The sequence below is a fragment of the Globicephala melas genome, chromosome 3 (genome assembly GCF_963455315.2).
Source record: "Globicephala melas chromosome 3, mGloMel1.2, whole genome shotgun sequence".
Taxonomy (NCBI): Eukaryota; Metazoa; Chordata; class Mammalia; order Artiodactyla; family Delphinidae; genus Globicephala; species Globicephala melas.
Window position 1 is genome coordinate 122,226,945 of NC_083316.1, and position 22,170 is coordinate 122,249,114.

The 22,170-nt window shown below is 37.7% G+C and overlaps 1 protein-coding gene across 2 annotated transcripts in view; it reads right to left on the bottom strand.

Annotated features, from left to right (window-relative positions):
• The window catches only part of LARS1 (leucyl-tRNA synthetase 1), a 66,794-nt gene extending 48,275 nt beyond the window's left edge, over positions 1–18,519 (bottom strand). For both annotated transcript variants that reach the window (XM_030841180.2, XM_060296396.1), the window contains exons 1-7: positions 18,370–18,519; positions 11,601–11,719; positions 9,766–9,853; positions 9,289–9,369; positions 7,014–7,151; positions 4,397–4,558; positions 3,646–3,758 (exon numbers count right to left, since the gene is read on the bottom strand). In XM_030841180.2, coding sequence (XP_030697040.1) covers positions 3,646–3,758; positions 4,397–4,558; positions 7,014–7,151; positions 9,289–9,369; positions 9,766–9,853; positions 11,601–11,719; positions 18,370–18,375 — 707 coding nt within the window. In that variant the 5' untranslated portion in view covers positions 18,376–18,519. The remainder of the gene's footprint in view (positions 1–3,645; positions 3,759–4,396; positions 4,559–7,013; positions 7,152–9,288; positions 9,370–9,765; positions 9,854–11,600; positions 11,720–18,369) is intronic.
• Between the last annotated feature and the right edge of the window lie 3,651 nt (positions 18,520–22,170).

Genomic DNA, 22,170 nt, shown 5'->3' on the forward strand with positions numbered 1-22,170 from the left:
CTGTGGAACAAAAACCACATTCACAGAAAGACAGACAAGATGAAAAGGCAGAGGGCTATGTACCAGATGAAGGAACAAGATAAAACCCCAGAAAAACAACTAAATGAAGTGGAGATAGGCAACCTTCCAGAAAGAGAATTCAGAAAAATGACAGTGAAGATGATCCAGGACCTCGGAAAAGAATGGAGGCAAAGATCAAGACGATGCAAGAAATGTTTAAAAAAGACCAAGAAGAATTAAAGAACAAACAAACAGAGATGAACAATACAATAAATGAAATGAAAACTACACTAGAAGGAATCAATAGCAGAATAACTGAGGCAGAACGGATAAGTGACCTGGAAGACAGAATGGTGGAATTCACTATTGCGGAACAGAATAAAGAAAAAAGAATGAAAAGAAATGAAGACAGTCTAAGAGACCCTGAGATAACATTAAACGCAACAACATTCGCATTATAGGGGTCCCAGAAGCAGAAGAGAGAGAGAAAGGACCTGAGAAAATACTGGAAGAGATTACAGTCAAAAACTTCCCTAACATGGGTAAGGAAAGAGCCACCCAAGTCCAGGAAGCGCAGAAAGTCCCATACAGGATAAACCCAAGAAGAAACACACCGAGACACACAGTAATCAAACTGGCAAAAATTAAAGACAAAGAAAAATGATTGAAAGCAGCAAGAAAAAAACAACAAATAACATACAAGGGAACTCCCATAAGGTTAACAACTGATTTCTCAGCAGAAACTCTACAAGCCAGAAGGGAGTAGCATGATATACTTAAAGTGATGAAAGGGAAGAACCTACAACCAAGATTACTCTCCCCTGCAAGGATCTCATTCAGATTCGATGGAGAAATCAAAAGCTTTACAGACAAGCAAAAGCTAAGAGAATTCAGCACCACCAAACCAGCTCTACAACAACGCTAAAGGAACTTCACTAAGTGGGAAACACAAGAGAAGAAAAGGACCAACAAAAACAAACGCAAAACAATTAAGAAAATGGTCATAGGAACATACATATTGATAATTACCTTAAACGTGAATGGATTAAATGCTCCAACCAAAAGACACAGGCATAGAGGGAACCTACCTCAACATAATAAAGGCCATATACGAAAAACCCACAGCCAACATCATTCTCAATGGTGAAAAACTGAAAGCATTTCCTCTAAGATCAGGAACGAGACAAGGATGTCCACTCTCACCACTATTATTCAACATAGTTTTGGAAGTTCTAGCCACGGCAATCAGAGAAGAAAAAAAAATAAAAGGAATACAAATTGGAAAAGAAGAAGTAAAACTGTCATTGTTTGCAGATGACATGATACTACACATAGAGAATCCTAAAGATGCCACCAGAAAACTACTAGAGCTAATCAATGAATTTGGTAAAGTTGCAGGATACAATATTAATACACAGAAATCTCTTGCATTCCTATACACTAATGATGAAAAATCTGAAAAAGAAATTAAGGAAACGCTCCCAATTACCATTGCAACAAAAAGAATAAAATACCTAGGAATAAACCTACCTACGGAGACAAAAGACCTGTATGCAGAAAACTATAAGATACTGATGAAAGAAATTAAAGAGGATACCAACTGATGGAGAGATAGACCATGTTCTTGGATTGGATGAATCAATACTGTGAAAATGACTATACTACCCAAAGCAATCTACAGATTCAATGCAATTCCTATTAAATTACCAATGGCATTTTTTACAGAACTAGAACAAAAAACCTTAAAATTTGTATGGAGACACAAAAGACCCCGAGTAGCCAAAGCAGTCTTGAGGGAAATAAACGGAGCTGGAGGCATCAGACCCCCTGACTTCAGACTATACTACAAAGCTACAGTAATGAAGACAATATGGTACTGGCACAAAAACAGAAACACAGATCAATGGAACAAGATAGAAAGCCCAGAGATAAACCCACGCACCTATGGTCAACTAATCTCTGACAAAGGAGGCAAGGATATACAATGGAGAAAAGACAGTCTCTTCAATAAGTGATACTGGGAAAACTGGACAGTTACATGTAAAAGAATGAAATTAGAACACTCCTTAACACCATACACAAAAATAAACTCAAAATGGATTCGAGACCTAAATGTAAGACTGGACACTATAAAACTCTTAGAGGAAAACGTAGGCAGAACACTCTTTGACATAAAGCACAGCAAGATCTTTTTTGATCCACCTCCTAGAGTAATGGAAATAAAAACAAAAATAAACATATAGGACCTAATGAAACTTCAAAGCTTTTGCACAGCAAAGGAAACCATAAACAAGATGAAAAGACAACCCTCAGAATGGGAGAAAATATTTGCAAACGAATCAATGGACAAAGGATTAATCTCCAAAATATATAAATAGCTCATGCAGCTCAATATTAAAGAAACAAACAACCCAATCCAAAAGTGGGTAGAAGACCTAAATAGACATTTCTCCAAAGAAGACATACAGATGGCCAAGAAGCACATGAAAAGCTGCTCAACATCACTAATTATTAGAAAAATGCAAATCAAAACTACAATGAGGTATCACCTCACACCAGTCAGAATGGGCATCATCAGAAAATCTACAAACAACAAATGCTGGAGAGGATGTGGAGAAAAGAGAACCCTCTTGCACTGCTGGTGGGAATGTAAATTGATACAGCCACTATGGAGAACAGTAATGGAGCTTCCTTAAAAAACTAAAAATAGAATTAGCATATGATCCAGCAATCCCACTACTGGGCATATACCCAAAGAAAACCATAAATTCAAAGAGACACATGCACCCCAATGTTCATTGCAGCACTATTTACAATAGCCAGGTCATGGAAGCAACCTAAATGCCCATCGACAGGCGAATGGATAAAGAAGATGTGTTACATATATACAATGGAATATTACTCAGCCATAAAAAGGAATGAAATTGGTTCATTTGTTGAGACGTGGATGGATCTAGAGACTGTCATACAGAGTGAAGTTAAGTCAGAAAGAAAAACAAATATCGTATATTAACGCATGTATGTGAAACCTAGAAAAATGGTACAGATGAACCAGTTTGCAGGGCAGAAGTTGAGACAGAGATATAGAGAACAAATGTATGGACACCAAGGGGGGAAAGCCGCTATGGGGGTGGGTATGGTGGTGTGCTGAATTGGGTGATTGGGATTGACATGTATATACTGATGTGTATAAAATGGATGACTACTAAGAACCTGCTGTATAAAAAAATTAATAAAATAAAATTCAAAAACTAAAAAAAAATTGCAAATTGCTTTTAATTAATCCATATAATCAAGGAAGAACTTTATAGAAGATTTTATAGAGCAAAAAGATAAACTAAAACACAAATAAATTTATTTTTCTACTTGGCTAGAATACTTAAGAGAATCTTTAGTGAGAACATAAGAGAGAATCTTTAGTGAGACCCCTATTCTCCCTGGTTCTATTTGTCACAAACACTAAGCAGCTCAGAGAAACTGAGACACCAGCCAAACAAAAAGGAATTCAAAGGAAACAAGAGAACAAAAAGAGAAATTATAAAAAGAGAAAAGATAATGGAAAAAAGTAAGCTCTGGGGCGTACTGAATTATAATGCAGGAATTACATGATTTTTACTTTATTATACCGAAGGACAACAAACTCACCGCTTCCCAAATTTAATTTTGCTTCTTTCTCTTAATGTTAAAAACTGCCACCTGACAAACGAGTCATAGTAAGGATTAACATCCGTGGTGATGAAGGAACGACGCCAGTCTACCTACAGAAGGAGAAAGGAAAAGGTAATTTTTGAGAAATTTATATGGTCTCTATGAACAGGAATTCCCATGAATCAATTATTTACTCTTCTACTCCTTATTTTCCAACTTAGAATTATATCAAAAATATCAAAGGAAACCAAAAAATTTCAAGTTCCACCTATTAAATATATAATACGTCATAATTATGTTAATTTGTGCTTAATATGTAAGTTTTTAAACACACACATTTACCTATTAAACATACAGGAATTATAAGAAATTAAGAAGGAGCATTTACATAACACCTTTATGTATCCCTAAATATTCAAGCTACACTTGGGCTTCTTCTTATCTTTTTTTTTTTTTTTTAATTTTATTGAAGTATAGTTGATTTACAATGTTGTGGGCTTCTTCATATTCTTTGAATAGAATGCCTTTCTACTAATTGTTAATATATGTATATACATTCCAAAACAACAAATATTGAAGTACTTCATTGCTTACATTGAGGCCCATGTGGTTCTAATCTGACAATAACAGTACTGAGTCATTACTGGAATATACTATTCTAAATTAAGAGGTAGTCCAAATCTCATTCAATCACACAAATATAATGTATTTTTCATATATCCTTAAACTCTGGGGGTGATGGGCATACCTTCAAACCCATTCTCTTCAGATCCTGAACAGCCAGTGGTGGGAAATAGTCAAGCCAATATTCTGCTTCAGAAAATTTGACTATCTCTTCATCAGACAGACCAAGGGATTTCATAATGTCCCACTGGTATTTAGAAGATCCAGCTTTAGCAGCAGCTTTACTCTGAAAATAACAGCAAAACCAAACTCCATCAAAGAATAACTAACAACTGGCTAACAAATTCCAGGACCACAGTAATTTTAAGCGAATAATCCTATTTGGTAGTTTTTTAAAATCTAAAACAATACTGTTGACATGTCAGAATAGTGCAGGATCTGGATGTACTGTTCTGTTTGCCAAACCATATAGTCTGATACCTGGATTCTGACACCAAAGATAACTATCAATACAGAAGTGGAACCATAAAAAGTTATCATCACAAAGATAAGATCTTAGCACCAAACCTTCTCTATTTCCTTTTTTCAAATACCATATGCATCTTTTTTAGTTATGAATAAGCTGCTAACAAGAGTTTCCTCCTTTTCCAATATTTACCAATATCAAAAAGGTAACCACATGCCAGGGACTGGAGGTAGGCAAAAAGGCTGAATTATAAAAAGGTAGGACAAGGAATCTGGGGGCTGAGGAAACTGTTCTGTATAGTACTGTGGTGGTAGAAACATGACTCCATGCACCTGTCAAACCAACACAACAATACACTGTGAAGAGTGAGAGAGAGATGGAGGAAAGGAGGGAGGGAGGGAAGGAGGGAGGGAGGGAGGGAGGGAGGAAGAGAGGAAAGGAAAGGAAAGGAAAGGAAAGGAAAGGAAAGGAAAGGAAAGGAAGGAAAGGAAGGAAGGAAGGAAGGAAGGAAGAGTTTACATTAATTAAAAAAAAAACTCATTTAAAAAATATAAAGAAATTTTTTTAAATGTATAAAGAAATAAATACAGACACGTACATATAAGTGGGTTAGTAGACATACATATATTTCCTTGCTCTTTCTACTGAGAGGACCTAGAAACAATGAGCATAACTAGCACTCGGAACTTAGTTTCTAAATACTATATTTCAATAAAAGGAAAGAGGACTCCTTGGAAAAGTGGTTGACTCTGGGGCTAAAACAGGGAAAATACAAAATGAGCCTGGAGCATCTTGTGGCACCTGAATGTATAGAAGTGCTCAAAAAAAAAAGAAAAGAGAAAGAAAGAAATAGAAAAAAGAAAAAAAGATGGGGGCATGTCAAATGGACACAGGAGCCCACCTAAAAGATTCCCCCAATGGCCATTGCTAGAACAATTTGAGCAATAACAATAACTCAAAAAAACCCAATAGGATTAGATTATAACCCAAAGAATAAATAAATATGCATGATTCCACACTGATATAAAAAAGAAATTAACAGATAAGTAAATGAGGGAGAAAGAACAACTCTTCCTTTCAGAAGAATTCCAGATAATAAATGTAGAAGGAATGAGGGAAATTGAAAATCACCATTAGAACAAAATATGCAGCAATAACCGCTGCAGGGAAGATCCAATGATGAATGCTAAAATTAGTGAGCAAATATATAAAAAGAAACAAGATATTGGGACTTCCCTGGTGATCCAGTGGGTAAGACTCCGCACTCCCAGCACAGGAGGCCCGGGTTCGATCCCTGGTCAGGGAACTAGATCCTGCATGCATGCCACAGCTAAGAGTTTGCGTGTCACAACTAAGAGTCCACATGCCACAACTAAGAAGCCCGCATGCCACAACTAAGAAGTCCACATACCACACACAACTAAAAGATCCTGCATGCCACAATGAAGATCCCGAGTGCCACAACTAACACCCAATGCAGCCAAAATAAATAAAAGTCTTTAAAATATAAAGTATACAATGCAATGGTTTAAAAACAAAAAAAGAAACAAGGTATTATTTCCATAGCCTCAAAGTATCTCTCTCAAAACAAACATGAATTACAAAGGGAAAAATAAAATCTTCACAGGAGAAAGACCTAACAGACACCACCCAAACCAAATAATCAAGGTTAACAGCACCAGTAATAAGATATATCAATATCTTATACTCCCTGATATGATGCACTGAAGACACATCACCTCTCAATCTACTCATGAGAAAGCATTCGACAAACCCAAAATGAGGGACATTCTATAAGTTATCTGACCAGTACTCTTCAAAAGTGCCAAGATCATGGAAGACAGAAGAAAAGACATGAGAAGGAAATGCAAAATGGGATTTTGGACTGGATCTTGGAACAGAATAAGTATATTAAGGAAAAACTGTTAAATCCAAATGAAGTATGTAGTTTCTTAAACAGTATTGTTCAATGTTGGTTTCTTAGTTTTGAGAACTGAACCATGGTTATATAAGATGTAACTGGGTTAAGATTCTAAGGGAACCCTGTACAATCCTGTAATTCTTCTGTAAGTCTAAAATTATGTCAAAATAAAGTAAAAAGGGGAAAAAAAGGTAATCAAAAACTGAGAAAGATAATTCTGCTTTATTACTTTTTAAAAATTACTGAGTATTTTTTATGTGTCCGGTACTATGCTAGTACTGGGAATGTACATATAAATCAGACAAATATAAATATAAAACTTCAACCAAAATAAGTATGATCAAACCACCAAACCTTTTTTCCTTTAGCTTTATCCTTAATTATTATATCTTCTGTTTTAATACTGATTTCTTCTTCTTCCTCTTCCTCATCTGGAAAATCAGGGGGGCAACCATAAAGCTCTATTTCTCTTTTCAATTTATCAGCACATGCCTACAAAAAAACACAACATTAGAGATGGTAAAGTTAAAAATTCAAGGTGGAAACAATTTGAGTTCTGTTGTTGTTTCTATGGCCAACTAAAACTGACTCTGGGGCTTCCCTGGTGGTGCAGTGGTTAAGAATCCACCTGCCAGTGCAAGGGACACGGGTTTGAGCCCTGGTCCGGAAAGATCCCACATGCCGCGGAGCAACTAAGCCCGTGTGCCACAACTACAGAGCCTGCACTCTAGAGCCCTCATGTCACAACTACTAAAGCCCGCGTGCCCACAACTACTGAAGCCCACGTGCCTAGAGCCCATGCTCCATAACAAGAAAAGTCACTGCAATGAGAAGCCTGTGCACCGCAATGAAGAGCAGCCCCCGCTAGCCACAACTAGAGAAAGCTCGCACACAGCAATGAAGACCCAACACAGCCAAAAATAAATAAAAAAATAAATTGATTTATTTAAAAGAAAAACCTGACTCTGAAATTTAGGTAGATAGGACAGACATTAAGTTAGAATACAAACACTGAAAGATGAAGGGATTTATCCAAGGTTATAAAGCTAGTAAGCTGCAGAATTACAACATGAACCTGCATTTTCAACCCCAGCTCTTTTCAGCTGTACCATAAGTCCACTGTCACAAACAAAGATGACACCAAGTAGACAGTGTTAAAGTTATGAGAAAAATACAAATATAGAATTGTGAACTTCAAAAACGGGAGGGGAGGGCTTCCCTGGTGGTTCAGTGGTTGGGAGTCCGCCTGCCGATGCAGGGGACGCGGGTTTGTGCCCTGGTCCGGGAAGATCCCACATGCCGCGGAGCGGCTAGGCCCGTGAGCCATGGCCGCTGAGCCTGCGCGTCCGGAGCCTGTGCTCCGCAACGGGAGAGACCACAACAGTGAGAGGCCCGTGTACCAAAAAAAAAAAAAAAAAAAAAGGGAGGGGACACTTCTATGAAGAATTTCAGCTAACAAGAATGAGACAACTAGAAAGTCATCATTTTACAACCACAAATTCAATAACTGAAAGACAAAGATAATGAAAGGATGCTAAAACCACTGAGTTACTGGGTAACCAAATATTCAGAGGCTCTTAAGGTATCATCCCACAGATTAGTTTTTAATTAGAAAAGAGAAAAGTTACCTTTAGAATGAGGAAATCTGGCAGTTATTAACTTAATATCACTAAAATGACACAAGTTGCCATTATATGACTTTTGATGTGATACAGTGGGAAGTTCCAACCTCATCAATGTAGTACTGGTGATAACCAAATGCAAAGTGTGATCCACAAAATAAAAAGGAAAAAACCACCAGAAAGGATACATCAATGCTCAATTTCGTGGAGTGGATAATGGGACTATGACAATGTAGAAGAATGCCCTTGTTCTCAACAGATACAAGCTGAAGTGTTTAGGGGTGACACGTCATGATGTCTGCCAACTTACTTTCAATGAATTCATACAAAAAGGAAGAAGAAAGTGTGCATGTATTGTATGTTGAGAGACAGAACTAGAGCAACTGTGGCAAATGTTAATACTTGGTAACTGTAAGTGAAGGGTACATGGGTGCTCACTGCATTATCATTTTACCTTTCCTATAGGTTGGACATTTTTCAAAATAAAGGACTGGAGAATAAAAAGAAATGAGATATATTTCCCAAGTCCCAAGGATTTAGGGAATCCTTTCAACTGTAGTTTTCTTGCCCATCGTTTATTGAAAATTATTTTTATTATGAATTTATGACAAATTTAAGACACTTGCAAAAATGACCAAAATATGATAGAATTGTTTATTATTTTATGCCAACAGCCTATATATGCCATGAATGCACAAAACACTGCCCATTTTACTTGTTAGTAGTTATCATCTAATTCTAAAACAGAAATATGAATACATAAGGAACCAAAAGATATCAGCATTACTTAGAAATCACTTAGACCTTAATGTGTGCCCTTAAAGCACTTCTCCAAATGTTTTCTAAAAATTAATTTTCATGATAATAAATTCAGTTCACTTCAAAAAACACTCTAACGTAATACATATTGGAAAATCCTATTTCAAGCTCTTGAATTGGAGGTTTAACTTAAGCTTAATTTGCTCTAAGCTAAAAAGAGTACAAAGCAATCCCAAAAGCAATCTTACCTTAACAGGCATTCCAGTGCAGTGTAAACCAAAGGGAAATAGACAAGTTTTTCCTTTCAATCTCTGGTACCCTACTGCAAACTATAGAAAAAAAATTCAATTTAAACTACAAATTTAAATGCTAGACGAATACAAAATTCTGACTTTTCACAAAGATCATGAGTTTTCCTCTTCACATCTTCCTTTAGAATACCAGTTAGATTTTATAGTCATTGCAAAGTTATCCTTTTTTTTCTGTCTTTTCACCAACCTAGAAATTACTTATGAACATGTATACATACCTAGACCCCTGCACACACACACATACAGCATGTGAAAATAGAACAATTAAATTACTTTAACATAAAAACCATGCTTAAAATTAAGGAATTCTAAGTTCCCTTACAGGAAATAAATTCTATAGATGCTATTTTCTTAAAAATAGTATTTATTAAAGACCCTCCCATCCCATTATATTAAACATAGAGGAAGCTTTACCTCACATTTGGATAAAGAAAATGTATGTCCCAAGTGAAGGCGCCCATTCATATATGGATATGGGAAGGTTACAAAGTACTTGTCCTTGCTGCAAAACAATCATGTAAAAAAGAAAGTACAAAAAAGAAAATGTTAAATTCCTTTTACAATTAAGGGTGGGGTCATGGGGACACTTACTATAAATAACTTGTTTAAATTTTAGTTATTTAACAGACATTGAAAATTAAATTTATAAATCCAGAAATTAAAAGCTCTCTAAAATTGAAACTTGTTTTTGATTTAGAAAAACTAAGATATTTATAGGTGGCTATTAAAGAACTAAATATCCTTGTAGCAAATATTGGAGGTTTAACTTAAGCTAAAATACTGAGTTAAAAATGATATACTAAAAAAAAAAATTAATAGGGAGACTGAATTAATTTACTGTTTTACTGATTAAATGAGATATGCTTTCATTAGATATATATAAAGCAATTCAAAGCCTCTCAGGTAAAATAAAACATCCTCAAAATTACACGATATGTGGTAAATTCCCTTAAAAAGCACCTTTTTAAAGCTGCTTAATGTATTGTTATACTCCTTTTTTCTATGAATCAAGTGTATCTAACAGACATATGTAAGTTATAAAGCACACCTGCACTTCATAAGTGACCACCTGTAAACACACCATCCAACTTATGAACTCACTGAAGCTACCCGTGTGCTACTCCCCACCCTCCCACCAGACAGAACCATTATCTTGAAATTTACTTTTGTCATTCCTTTGTTTTTGAATAGTTTGCACATAAGTCTATGCCTTTAAACAATACATCATTTAGTTTCACTCGTGAGCTTTTTTCGTTCAGTGTTATAAATTACCTTAGATTTGACCAAAGTTCTAGAATCAAACAGAAACTTCAAATTATAGTTTAAAGTATAACACCAGAGACTTTGTAGTAGAGCAAATTCTTTTCCTCTCTTAAAAAAAAAAAAAAATTCCATTAGAGTGTAGCTTAGTAGCAAGGACAGACTTTGGAATCAGAAAGTCCTGATAAGAAGTCCAAGCCCTGTCAATTCCTAGCCATGCAATCTTAAGCTGGTTACTTAACCTCTCTGTGTCTCAGTATACTCATCAATAAAACAAAAATTAAAATATTGGTAACCTTAAAGCGTTACTAAGAACATTAAATGAGAATATGCATGTTAAAAAATGGCCTATTTCCTATTGCCTTGGCATACTGAACAATACCTGTTCAATATTAGCTATTATTGCTATTGTTGTCAGTGCATTTCCTCAACTCTAAGAAGCACATTTTTCTACAGCCCAACGTATCTGAAATTGTGACGCATCTTATAATTGATGCATATATTTACTGTGGTACTGTGTTGCAGCAGTTACTTTGTTTTTCCCCAATATCATATCATTATCTATGGTCTGTCTTCTAATAAACAATTCTTAACATCAAGGCAATACAGATTTATAAAATAAGATCTTTAAATACAGAAATCCTTCAAAATTTATAATCTGTGCCTTTGGAGATAATTATCACTATAATATGAATCTCTGTAACAGAATGACTTGCTATTATCAGTCAGCAAAGATAAAACTTCAAAACATTTTCCTTTGTCTAACTATGAAAAGTATTAGTTTTTAAAAAAACCTTTACGTAGGAAAAAATCCTTTAAGATTCCATAGGAAAGAGGATGCTAATTTGAAATAGAGAAAGTGGAAGTTACCTCCTTCAGCCTGTTTCAGACATTGTAAATACAATCTGCCTTATTCCTTCCACAGAGCAGTCTCTGCAGCCAATGGTTCTGGAAACACAAGGTGTAGAGTTTCACAAACTATTACTCACCTAGTCTGTTTCTCTAAATTAGATGCATTGACCTCAAACACTTTCTTGGCATCCCATTTTTGTTGGACTTCTTTCTCAATCTTCTTCAAGAAGTCCACTTTGGTTGTTCTTTTTCTTTCCTATTGGACACAAAAGAGATAGACTAATACACTCTATATTTCAGCAGACTTGCTTTAAAAAAAAGAAAAAAAAATTTGGGTTCACACAGAACTGAGCTGTTTATTGACAGATTAATTTTTCCATGGTTATCTTTAAATTTAAATGAGTAAGACTAAAAATTAGGGCTATCATGACCTGATAGGGTTATCCACTTCAGACGTCAAAGGGATGACTAAAGAATTACTTAAATACATAAAAAAGCTGTGAAATACTTGTTTTTAATTAGATACTACAATATAACACCGTTGTCAAATGTTCCTATTTAGTTAAAATAGATGAATACTTAGAAAAGCATAGGATGGTGCAGTGCCTGCTTGCCCAGCTGCAATTATGCCCACCAAAGGAGGATGGTGAGGCCTAATGGGTAGAGGCTGAGAGAGGATTAGTCATCTGCGTGTTCTTTTTTTCAAGGAAGCTGATGAAGAACTTCTCTCCAAAATGGTTAACAGGCTATTAATATGAAATTAAAATGAAACAGAACGGCAAACATGCCTCCAGCATATTGGATCTACCTGGCAACACTCCCATCATCCCTTATGCCACCCTTGGATGAAAATAAAAGGAAAAAACATACGTGATCACTCTAACTCTGAAAATGAAGAAGGATTAGAACTTCCCTCTCAGTATGTGACTCTGTGAGAAAGAATCAGCTACTAAAAGCACATGTGCTACAGCCGAGGTGGAACATGGGACTTATGTAACTGGCAACTGGGAAAGCTGGATACCAATGGACCATACACAATCTAATTCTGTTTTGAAAACTTAATATTAGTTTCTAGAATTTTATTTTCTTGTACAAAATTATCTGAACCGAAATTAGATTTTCTTCCCCTTCTTACACGCTAACATTTCCAGATTCTGCAGCATTTTCAAATGAGAAAATACCCTGGTTCTACGTATACTGAATACCTTTACAACCTACAGGGCAAGTGACCTTGCCAAGTCATGGCATGTCTCCCTCTGTCCTTCCACCCAACTATTTAAAACACGCTTTCTACTCATATCACAGATATACTGGATTTTTAGACAGCTATTTTTAAAAATGGTTACACAAATTTGAAGTACTATGCAAACAGGACTTCTGTGCAATTAAAAAAAACCCTAAACTTACCACTATTTCTTCAATAACTATCTTAAATATACCTTGTGTATTATGTAATAAAAATAAGAGTACTAAAATTGGGTAAGATTCAGTACAAATCTACCATAGAGTTGTCAACTCTGTTTTACTATTTTCAGTTTTATATTTTTTTTCTTTCTTTCTTTTTTTTTTTTTTTTTTTTTTTGGCCATGCTATAGGGCTTGTGGGATCTTAGTTCCCTGACCAGGGATTGAACTCCAGCCTTCCCCACTGAAATCGCAGAGTCCTAACCACTGGACCGCCAGGGAATTCCTTTAGTTTTCTTTATTTTAAATCAAAGGATTTGATTAGTAAATCAAGTTTACTATTCCTTTTTATTTTTTTAAGCAAGTTTAAGATAGAAGAGGACAAGCAACAGAAAGATGAAATGTCAGCTTACAAGGGGAGGTGCGATGATGGATTAAAAGAACACTGCCACAAAGGCAGAGAGGAAATAAGAAAGAATTCCACATTTGAAAAGTCATGGACATAAGTTTCTCTAGTACCAAAGGAAAATAAAAATGACAAGTAAATTTTTTATTTCTATAAATCCTGACCAGATCGTAATTGCTGTGAGTAGAATTTATATCAAAACACAAATCTGACCAAGTCAATTACTCTTCAGAGGTTCTCTACTGCTCTCTGGATAAAGTCCATACTTTAAACCTGGCACTCAAGGCCCTTCTTATCTCATCTTTGCCAGGACCCTCCCTCTTCCCTCTCACCACCACTCCAGGCCTATTAAGCCACCTGCACTTTCCCAAGCGTGCCAAGCTCCCTCTCTCCCCTCTGGGCCTTTGTTCAAGCTATTCTCCCCGCCCTCATACCCCACCAATCTCTTTGCCTGGCTACCTCATCCTTCAGGTCCCAGCTGATCACCTGCCTTGATTCCCCAAGAGTGTATCAGGTACCATTCTTAATATATTCCTACCTACCAGTATTACCTCTATGATAGCACTAATCACGCAGTATCAGTATCAGTCTATCTTCCCCATAGGACTATAAGTTTGTTCACAGTGGGGACTGTGCCTCATTTCTCATTATATCCTCAATGTCTAAGCTTGTAGCAGCTCTCAAATATGTGTTGAACATTTAAAGATTTAAAAAGAGAAATGAGTAACACTGCCAGCTTTTGCATACCATGGCCATAACAAAATAACCTAAGACTAAGAACTGGGTTGCATATTTGAGTCAAGTTGCTAAGCAATTTGGACTCCTTCCCAAGAATTTCCATAAAACTAAATGTGGCTGCATAAGGAATTTCCTTCTCCAAGAAAGAATAAGGCCCTCCATCTATTCACTCTTTTCCATTCCTGCTACCAACCAACTTCACTTAGACCCTCAGCTCCTTGGCCCCCTCTTACTGCAAAATCCTCTTTTTAACAAGTAACCTGTAAGTTATAAGTAAGTCTCTCTATTCCTATACATGCTGACCCCTGTTTTCAATTTTAACATGCAAGAACTACCATTTGGAAAAAAGCTATGGCAGAGACGACAGTTTGCCTATGCGATATCCATTCCCTCCCTTTCTTACTCAGCAACAGACGCCCAACCTTACTTAGGGTAGTGCAGCAAAGGCAGTTAAGCATACTCTTCCATGGTTCCAGGAGAATTCACAGATTGGAGCTATGTGACTAGGTTCTGACAAAGGAGTTTTGAGCAGAAGAAAGTAAGTCACTTCCACCTGGCCCTTAAAACAGCCTGTACAACTCCTAATAGCCAACTTAATCTGTAGGTGGAACAGGCACACTGCCTAGGGCCCACAATACTTCTAGGGGCTCAACAAAATATTTTAATATCTTTTAGAATCAGAAGAAAAAATTAAACTTTTGGATAGAAGAAAAATCTTTAATAGATAATATTAATATATCTGTCTTTATACAACACAGTTGTCAAAGATAATTTCTAATATATTTTTTTTTTACAGAGGAAGCAGCCCACAAAGGCAAAATTATCTAAGGCCTCATGAAGCCTTGTTGTACCTCCTATCCTAGGGTCATGCGTCATATGAAATCCCACTGTATCATTAGTAAATTCCTCTTTCCTTTAACCAACTTGAGTTGGCTTCCACTGCATGCAACCAAATAATCTCTCATATTTACCCAACTGGGTTGTAAACTCCTGGCAGACAGCAACTTTTAGAACATTTATAGTCACCTCAGCACCACATCCAATGCTAACAGACACAGAAGTTACATGACAAATATTTTTTGCTTAAAAATGACATCAACCACCCATGAAAGCAACAGTCTTCACAAGTTACTTAGAACTATGTGTTTCTTTTCACTGTACTGAGCGTGCTAAATGCACAAAAGCTCTTCTTTGAGGTCTCTGCTTCTCAGAAAAACTTGTTCCTCAAAACTCAAAGGTCAATTGTAATGAAATCTGATATTGACCCCAGCATCAACTTGTTGTATAACTTTGAGCAAGTCACTTGATCAATCTGAGTCTCAATTTCTTCATTGGTTGCTCAACTAATCAATTGGTTTGCTGTTTTGTCTCATTTTGTTTCATTTTGTTTTGTTTTGGGCCGCACTGCTTGGTTTGCGCAATATTAGTTCCCTGACCAGGGATCGAACCCATGCCCTCAGCAGTGAAAGCACAGAGTCCTAACCACTGGACAGCCAGGAAATTCCCAACAATTGATCATTTTAACTAGTTAAAAGGTTATTTAACAAGAGCAAAGTTCCTAAACTTTGGCGCTACTGACATTTGGGGCCAAATAATTCTTTGTTTTCAGGGGCTGTCATGGGCACTGCAAGATGTTTAGGAACATCCCTGGCTTCTACCCACTAGCTGCCAGTAGCACACCCCCAGTTGTGATAATCCAGAGTCTCCAGACCACATGTTCTCTGGGGGACAAAATCACCCCCAGTAACGAACCACTGAACTAGATAATAAACTCTTCCATATATTCATAGTATTCTGCAGTTCTTAAAACTTTTATGCACATTAACTTATTTGATCTTAACAACAACCCTAAGAGGTGGGCAACAATCGCCCTAAGAAGTGGGCAGACCAGCGATTACCATTTCAAAGATGATGAATCTAGGGCTTCCCTGGTGGCGCAGTGGTTGAGAGTCCGCCTGCCGATGCAGGGGACACAAGTTCGTGCCCCGGTCCGGGAAGATCCCACATGCCGCGGAGCGGCTGGGCCCGTGAGCCATGGCCGCTGAGCCTGCAGGTCCGGAGCCTGTGCTCCGCAACGGGAGAGGCCACAACAGTGAGAGGCCCGCGTACCGCAAAACAAAACAAAACAAAACAAAGATGATGAATCTGAAGCTCAGAGATCATTATGCCAGCAAATGGTCAGGCTGGACAAAAACCCTCATCTTCTGACTTTTATTTCTGCTTTCTCTTAGTACTCTGGCCATATCCTAGCACCACTGGCTGTAGAACTTAGACAAGATCCTTAACCTCTTTAAGCCTCCATTTCTCTATCTATAAAATGAGAATAATAATTATATCTACCTTGTACTATTATTATGAGGATTAAGAGATAATACGCATGAAGGATTTAGCATAGTGCCGGCCCCATGGTAAATGCTCAATAATGCTAACCATTATCACAGAGAGACAACTAGACATCACGTGCTTTTTATCAGATGTCAAAATGGCATTGTGGTTATGTTTTAAGAGAATATCTCATTATATTTTAAAAACTTACTGAAATATGTATGGATGAAATGATACAGCGCCTTCAGTTTGTTTAAAATGAATCCTGACAGGTGGAGGAGGAGGTTCTGGGGAAGGTACGACTGAAACGAGATTGGCCCTGAACTGCCAATTACTGAAGTTGGGTGATGGGCACATGGAAGTACATAACACTATTATTTCTACTTTGTTCACTATTTAAATTTTCCAAATGAAAAATTTTAAAACAAAAAATTTAAAGTTGACTATTATCTTTATTACAACAAATCCCCAGGTCTAAGTCTGACATGTAACTAAAAGGTATTAAAACTGTCAAAACCGGGCTTCCCTGGTGGCGCAGTGGTTGAGAGTCCACCTGCCGATGCAGGGGACGCGGGTTCGTGCCCCGGTCCGGGAAGATCCCACATGCCGTGGAGCGGCTGGGCCCGTGAGCCATAGCCACTGAGCCTGCGCGTCCGGAGCCTGTGCTCCGTAACGGGAAGAGGCCACAGCAGTGAGAGGTCCGCGTACCACACACACAAAAAAAAAAAGTTTAAAAAAAACCTCTATAAAATAAATATTCCTATGATATGAAGGAAATTACATTGCTTGCTCTTTACAAATACAATTATAATATAAAAACTAATTTTATATCCATGTTACTTCATGTTTATTATCTTATACTCTTTACTATTGGTAAGGTTTCTTCCAGAGTTAGAAAACTTTCATTACAGGAAGGTGCTTGCAAAAGAAATTTCCCCATAGTTTACAATTGCAAATAGTACAATAATTAAGTGAATGAGCTCCAGAATGGGACCAAATGAATTAAAATTCTACTTCTTAGTAGATCTGATCTCACCCCCTCTATTCTATACAGGAACATCACTTTTCTCTATCAGTTTTCCCTTTCTACAGGACAATTTCCATAAGCATACAACCACTATATAATTTCTCCTGTCCTTAAAAAAAAAACCAAAAACAAACAAACAAAAAAAACCTCTTTTAACCTTCATCTATTACCCCATTCCTCTGCTCTCCTTTATAGAATTCTTCAGAAGAGTTGTTCATACTCATTATCTCCAGTTTCTCTCTTCCCATTCATTCTTGATCACACTCTTCAATCAGGACCTACGAGGCTTTATATGACCTACATCCACCCACCAATCAACCACCACCCACTACCCCTCAACACACACACATACACGTCATCATCATCATCATCATCACCTCCCGCTGGATGACAGTCCTTTGCACATACAACCCTCCTTGTTTTTCACTCCACTCACACTGTTGGCTCTGCCCGGAAATCTTTTCCTCCGTATAGCTGCATGGCTTGCTCCCTTACCTTCTGCCACAATGCCACCTCAGCAAAGTCTTTCTTGATCTACTCCTTCCTGATCTGTTTTTTTTGTTTATAGCACCTACCGGCACCTGACATATTTTACCACATACTTTAGAATGTAGCGCACACACACGTAAACACCATGAATGCAGAAATGTTTGTCTACTTTACAAAGAGGCGCTCAAAAACTTTTTGTTGAAAGGAGAAATCAATGTCACATACTCCTCTTTCTCCAAATCAGTTTTTAGAAACTTTGGTGAAATAACACACGTGACATGAAGTAGTCTACAAAGTTAAAGATATCAGGGCCTCGCTCATCAGCTAGCAAGAAAAGGCACATCCTCACAACAGCCAAGCCTTAAACGTGGGAGGCAAGGCCTCCCCATTCTTTAGAAAAGGATTTCTTCCCTTCAGGACAGTGGCTACCACATGGGGCCCCTAGACTCTGGCGAAAGCAGGTAACCAGCCGGGTTCCAAGGCCTGGCCTAGCGGACCCTCTTCCCGCCAAAACTCACCGCCATGGCGCCGCCCGTCCGACTGTGCAAACCCACGACGGTGACTTCGGTGATCCCCCTCAAAGGAGTGGTTACAACCTTTCCCCTCCCTCTCTGCGAAGCCAGGCCTACCACGACACTAAAGCACACACTTCGCACCTGATGAGGCAATCACGGGCTCACTAATTAAGTACCTCCGGGGGCATCTCATAGCCTGCTGGGAATCGTAGTTCCCAGACCCCTAAACCCCACGTCCTACAGGCATCTATTGACTACATTTCCCAGAGGAAAACAGGCTACGGAAGTGTACCCGATAAGCCACTCGGAGGGGACCCGGTAGTGACGTCATGAGCATGTTGAACTACAAAGCCCATGATGCAGTTCGGTGTCGCAGACTGCCGCGAGTGCTCCCTGACTGACGTGGGGATAGCCGGCTTTCAACCTTTTCACCGTATGGAGCTGGTTTGGGTGTCTTGTCAGGATGCCAGGATGCAAGGTGTATTCGTCCTCAGTGACTGAAGTGCTAATTATGCGTTGCCGTTGTGCACAGATATTTATCACTGTCGGTGGCATTCAGAAGTCCAGAATTTAGACATTTTGTAGCCATTTATTAACAATCTCCATTTTATTAAAGGAGAGTCTGGAAGCCTTCCACCTGGTCCCAGTGCCAAGCTCAGACTGTTTCATCCGTGTCACCAACCAACACTGAACTGTCTGAAGTACTAGTCACTAGCCATATTGTGGCTATTTAAATTAATTAAAATTAAGTAAAGTTTAAATTTTATTTCTTCAATCGCACTAGCCACTTTTCATGTGCTGGAAAGTCCATGTGCCTAGTTGTTACTATATCTCTGGACAGTGCGGATATAGAACATTTCCATCATCAAACAAAGATGTATTGAAAAGTGCTGATCCAAGACTTTCACTTTCTGGTGGTCAGATTAGTTACTCTCACATGCATTCCTTTATTAATTCAATAAATAATCATTAAGTATCTACAAAGCACTTGGAGGGGTGGAGGTGTGCGCAGCCCAGAAGTGTGTCTTCCTAATGGAATAGTGGGAAAAAAATTTTTAATAAAAATTTTAACAAAAATAAATTTTGAATTATATATGTGTAATATATATTGTATTTACATTTTTCAACAATTAGTTTTGAAATATAAATTTAATGATGGCCTAACACAATGCCTGGCACGTGGTATGGGCTCAATAAAAATTTGTTGAATGAAAGGAAGTTAAGAATGAACCTTAGGTTATAGAGAACCTACCAGTGGCTCTCCTGCCTCCAGGCTCTTACACGTACAAATACTCCACATCATTTTCCACACTCTCTACCTACAGCTACTAACCATTTAGACATCATTTCCTCACAGCCCAAGTCTGGGTTGAATGTCTGTTCCTAAATATTCTCTGAAGCACCCCCTTCCTGCCCTCCCTTGGGAAATTTATCTCACTGAATTTTAATTGCCTGTTGATTTATCACTAGAGTTAAGCTCTATGATAGCAGAGGCTGCCTAGCACAGTGTCCGGCACATAGTAGGTGCCTTATAAGTATTTATTGAATGAATGAGAGAATCCTCATCATCCACAGCTCTTATAACTAGGGTTAGGCTTTCCTGTTCCAATTCTACCCTAACCAGTACTATTTGTCATCTTTGACTCATCAGCTTGCAATCCACGTTGGTTATTGAAATTATTCATACAACCAATATCTATTAAATACCTCCTATGAACATGACATAGAGGTAAGGTATAGTAGGGAACAAGACAGACACTGCCCCTGCCCTCATGGAACTTACAGTCTAAAGTGCATGAGCCATTAAAGAAGAAAATAAACAAGTGATTGTGTGATGACAAATTATGAAAATTATGAAAAACCTATCTCCATGCCTCCAACTGCATTCTTTTTAATTTTCCTATTTAAGTGACAAATATATTTTTCAAGGGTCACTTGGTTTTCATTCATTCGACAAAAATTTAATTCACTTATACTATATACAAGTCACTATCCTAGATGCTGGAAATACAACTCTTGAACAAGACAAGTGCAGTCACCTCCTTCTAGTGGAAGAGGCAAACACTGAAGCTATGGGAGCGATGGGAGGCCATGGAAGGGTTTTAAGTAAGGAAGGGACATGGTCCCATTTGTGTTTCATAGAGATCTTTCTGAAGAAGTGTTGAAAGGGAGCAAAACTGGAAGCAGAAGGCTGTTGCAGTTGTCCAGGTGAGAGGTGACAGTAGTTTAGACTTTAGTGGTGACAGTAAATGTAGAGAAAGGTAAACAGAGTCAAGAGATATTTAGAAAATGAAAGTTATTACAGCTTAGTAATATGGCTTTTTAATTGGGAATCATTGATTCTTTGCTATGCCATGTGGATTACCCCCTCTAGATAAATGAAATTAGAAAGGTAGCATAGTGGATATTAGCTCAGGCTCTGAATCAGACCAAGTTCATCATTTACTACCTGAGTGACCTCAGGCAGTTCAATTAACCACTGTAAAATAAAGGTAATAATAGTAAGTACCTCATAGAGGATTAAAGGAATAATATGTATTTAGGTATAAACCCTGTATATATATGCCCAGCATATAGTAAGCACTTTAAAATGTCAGATATTTTTATTATTATTTTAGGAAAATTGATCTATAAACACTAATCTGAATCTGATTAAAATAGAAAAAGCTTACCTGCACCGCATAATAATCTCTTTCCTAGCCTAACTAAGCTAGTTATCACCATATAATTGTGGGGTATGCCTTCACCAACTATCATATTGTGCTCATTCTTTAAAATGCCACAACAGAACTCACTTCTGCCTTATTTTATTTTGTTTTTCTTCCAAACCCACCCCACCGGTCACTCTACTCAATTCAATTGAATCAGCATTTCTAAATTCAGATGCATAAAGCTATAACTAGCTTTGGCTTGTCTCTGAGTCTCTTTATACTTGTTTTTCATGCATATTTACCTAGCTTCCCAACCTTTATATGACACAGTTCAAGGAAGGAATTGGGGGCATTTATTTTCATACTTGTTCGACAAACATGGCACTCAATAAATATAGTTGTCACTTCCCTATCCTATTAGACACCATTTGTTTTTAAATGGGTTTTTTTTCCAACATTAGTGTTCTACCTTAACTTTTATGTTTCCTGAATGGTGAACAGTTCTGTTTTTTTTTTAATGACCTAGGCAATGAATATAAAGAGAAGGAGATCCTTCTAGGCTTTATGGACTTTAGATGATCCCGGGGTTGCTCTATGTGCAGCCTCCGACAGTTACTGGGCAGCAGAGGAAGCGTGTGTGCAATGGCTGTGCTCACTGGCCTTGGAGTCAGTTGCTGGGGTCTGACTTGAAGCTCTGTCCTGTGCTAGCTCTGCTCCTTCAACCTTGGGACTCTGGGTCCTCACATGTAAAATGTGTGTGATGATAGTACCTACTTCCTAGGCCTGCTGTGAAAATACAATGAGCTATACCAAGGAAGGTGATTAGCCCAATGTGTGGTTCATGGGCTAAATGCTCAAGAAAGATTAATCTAAAGAGAAAGAAAGAGAAGTGGTGAATACTGGAAGCCAGTTTGATGAGTGCTGTGGTCTGGTCTGAATGTTTGTGTCCTCACAAAATTCATATGTTGAAATCCTAATGCCCAAGGTGTTGGCATTAAGATTTGCGAGGAGCTTAGGTCAGGAGGATGAAGCCCTTTTGAAAGGGTTTAATGTTCTTATATAGGAGAACCCATAAGCTCCCCAACCCCTTGCACTTTGTGAGGATACAAAGAGGAGCGTTCGACCTGGAATGGGCCCCTCACCCGGCCATGCT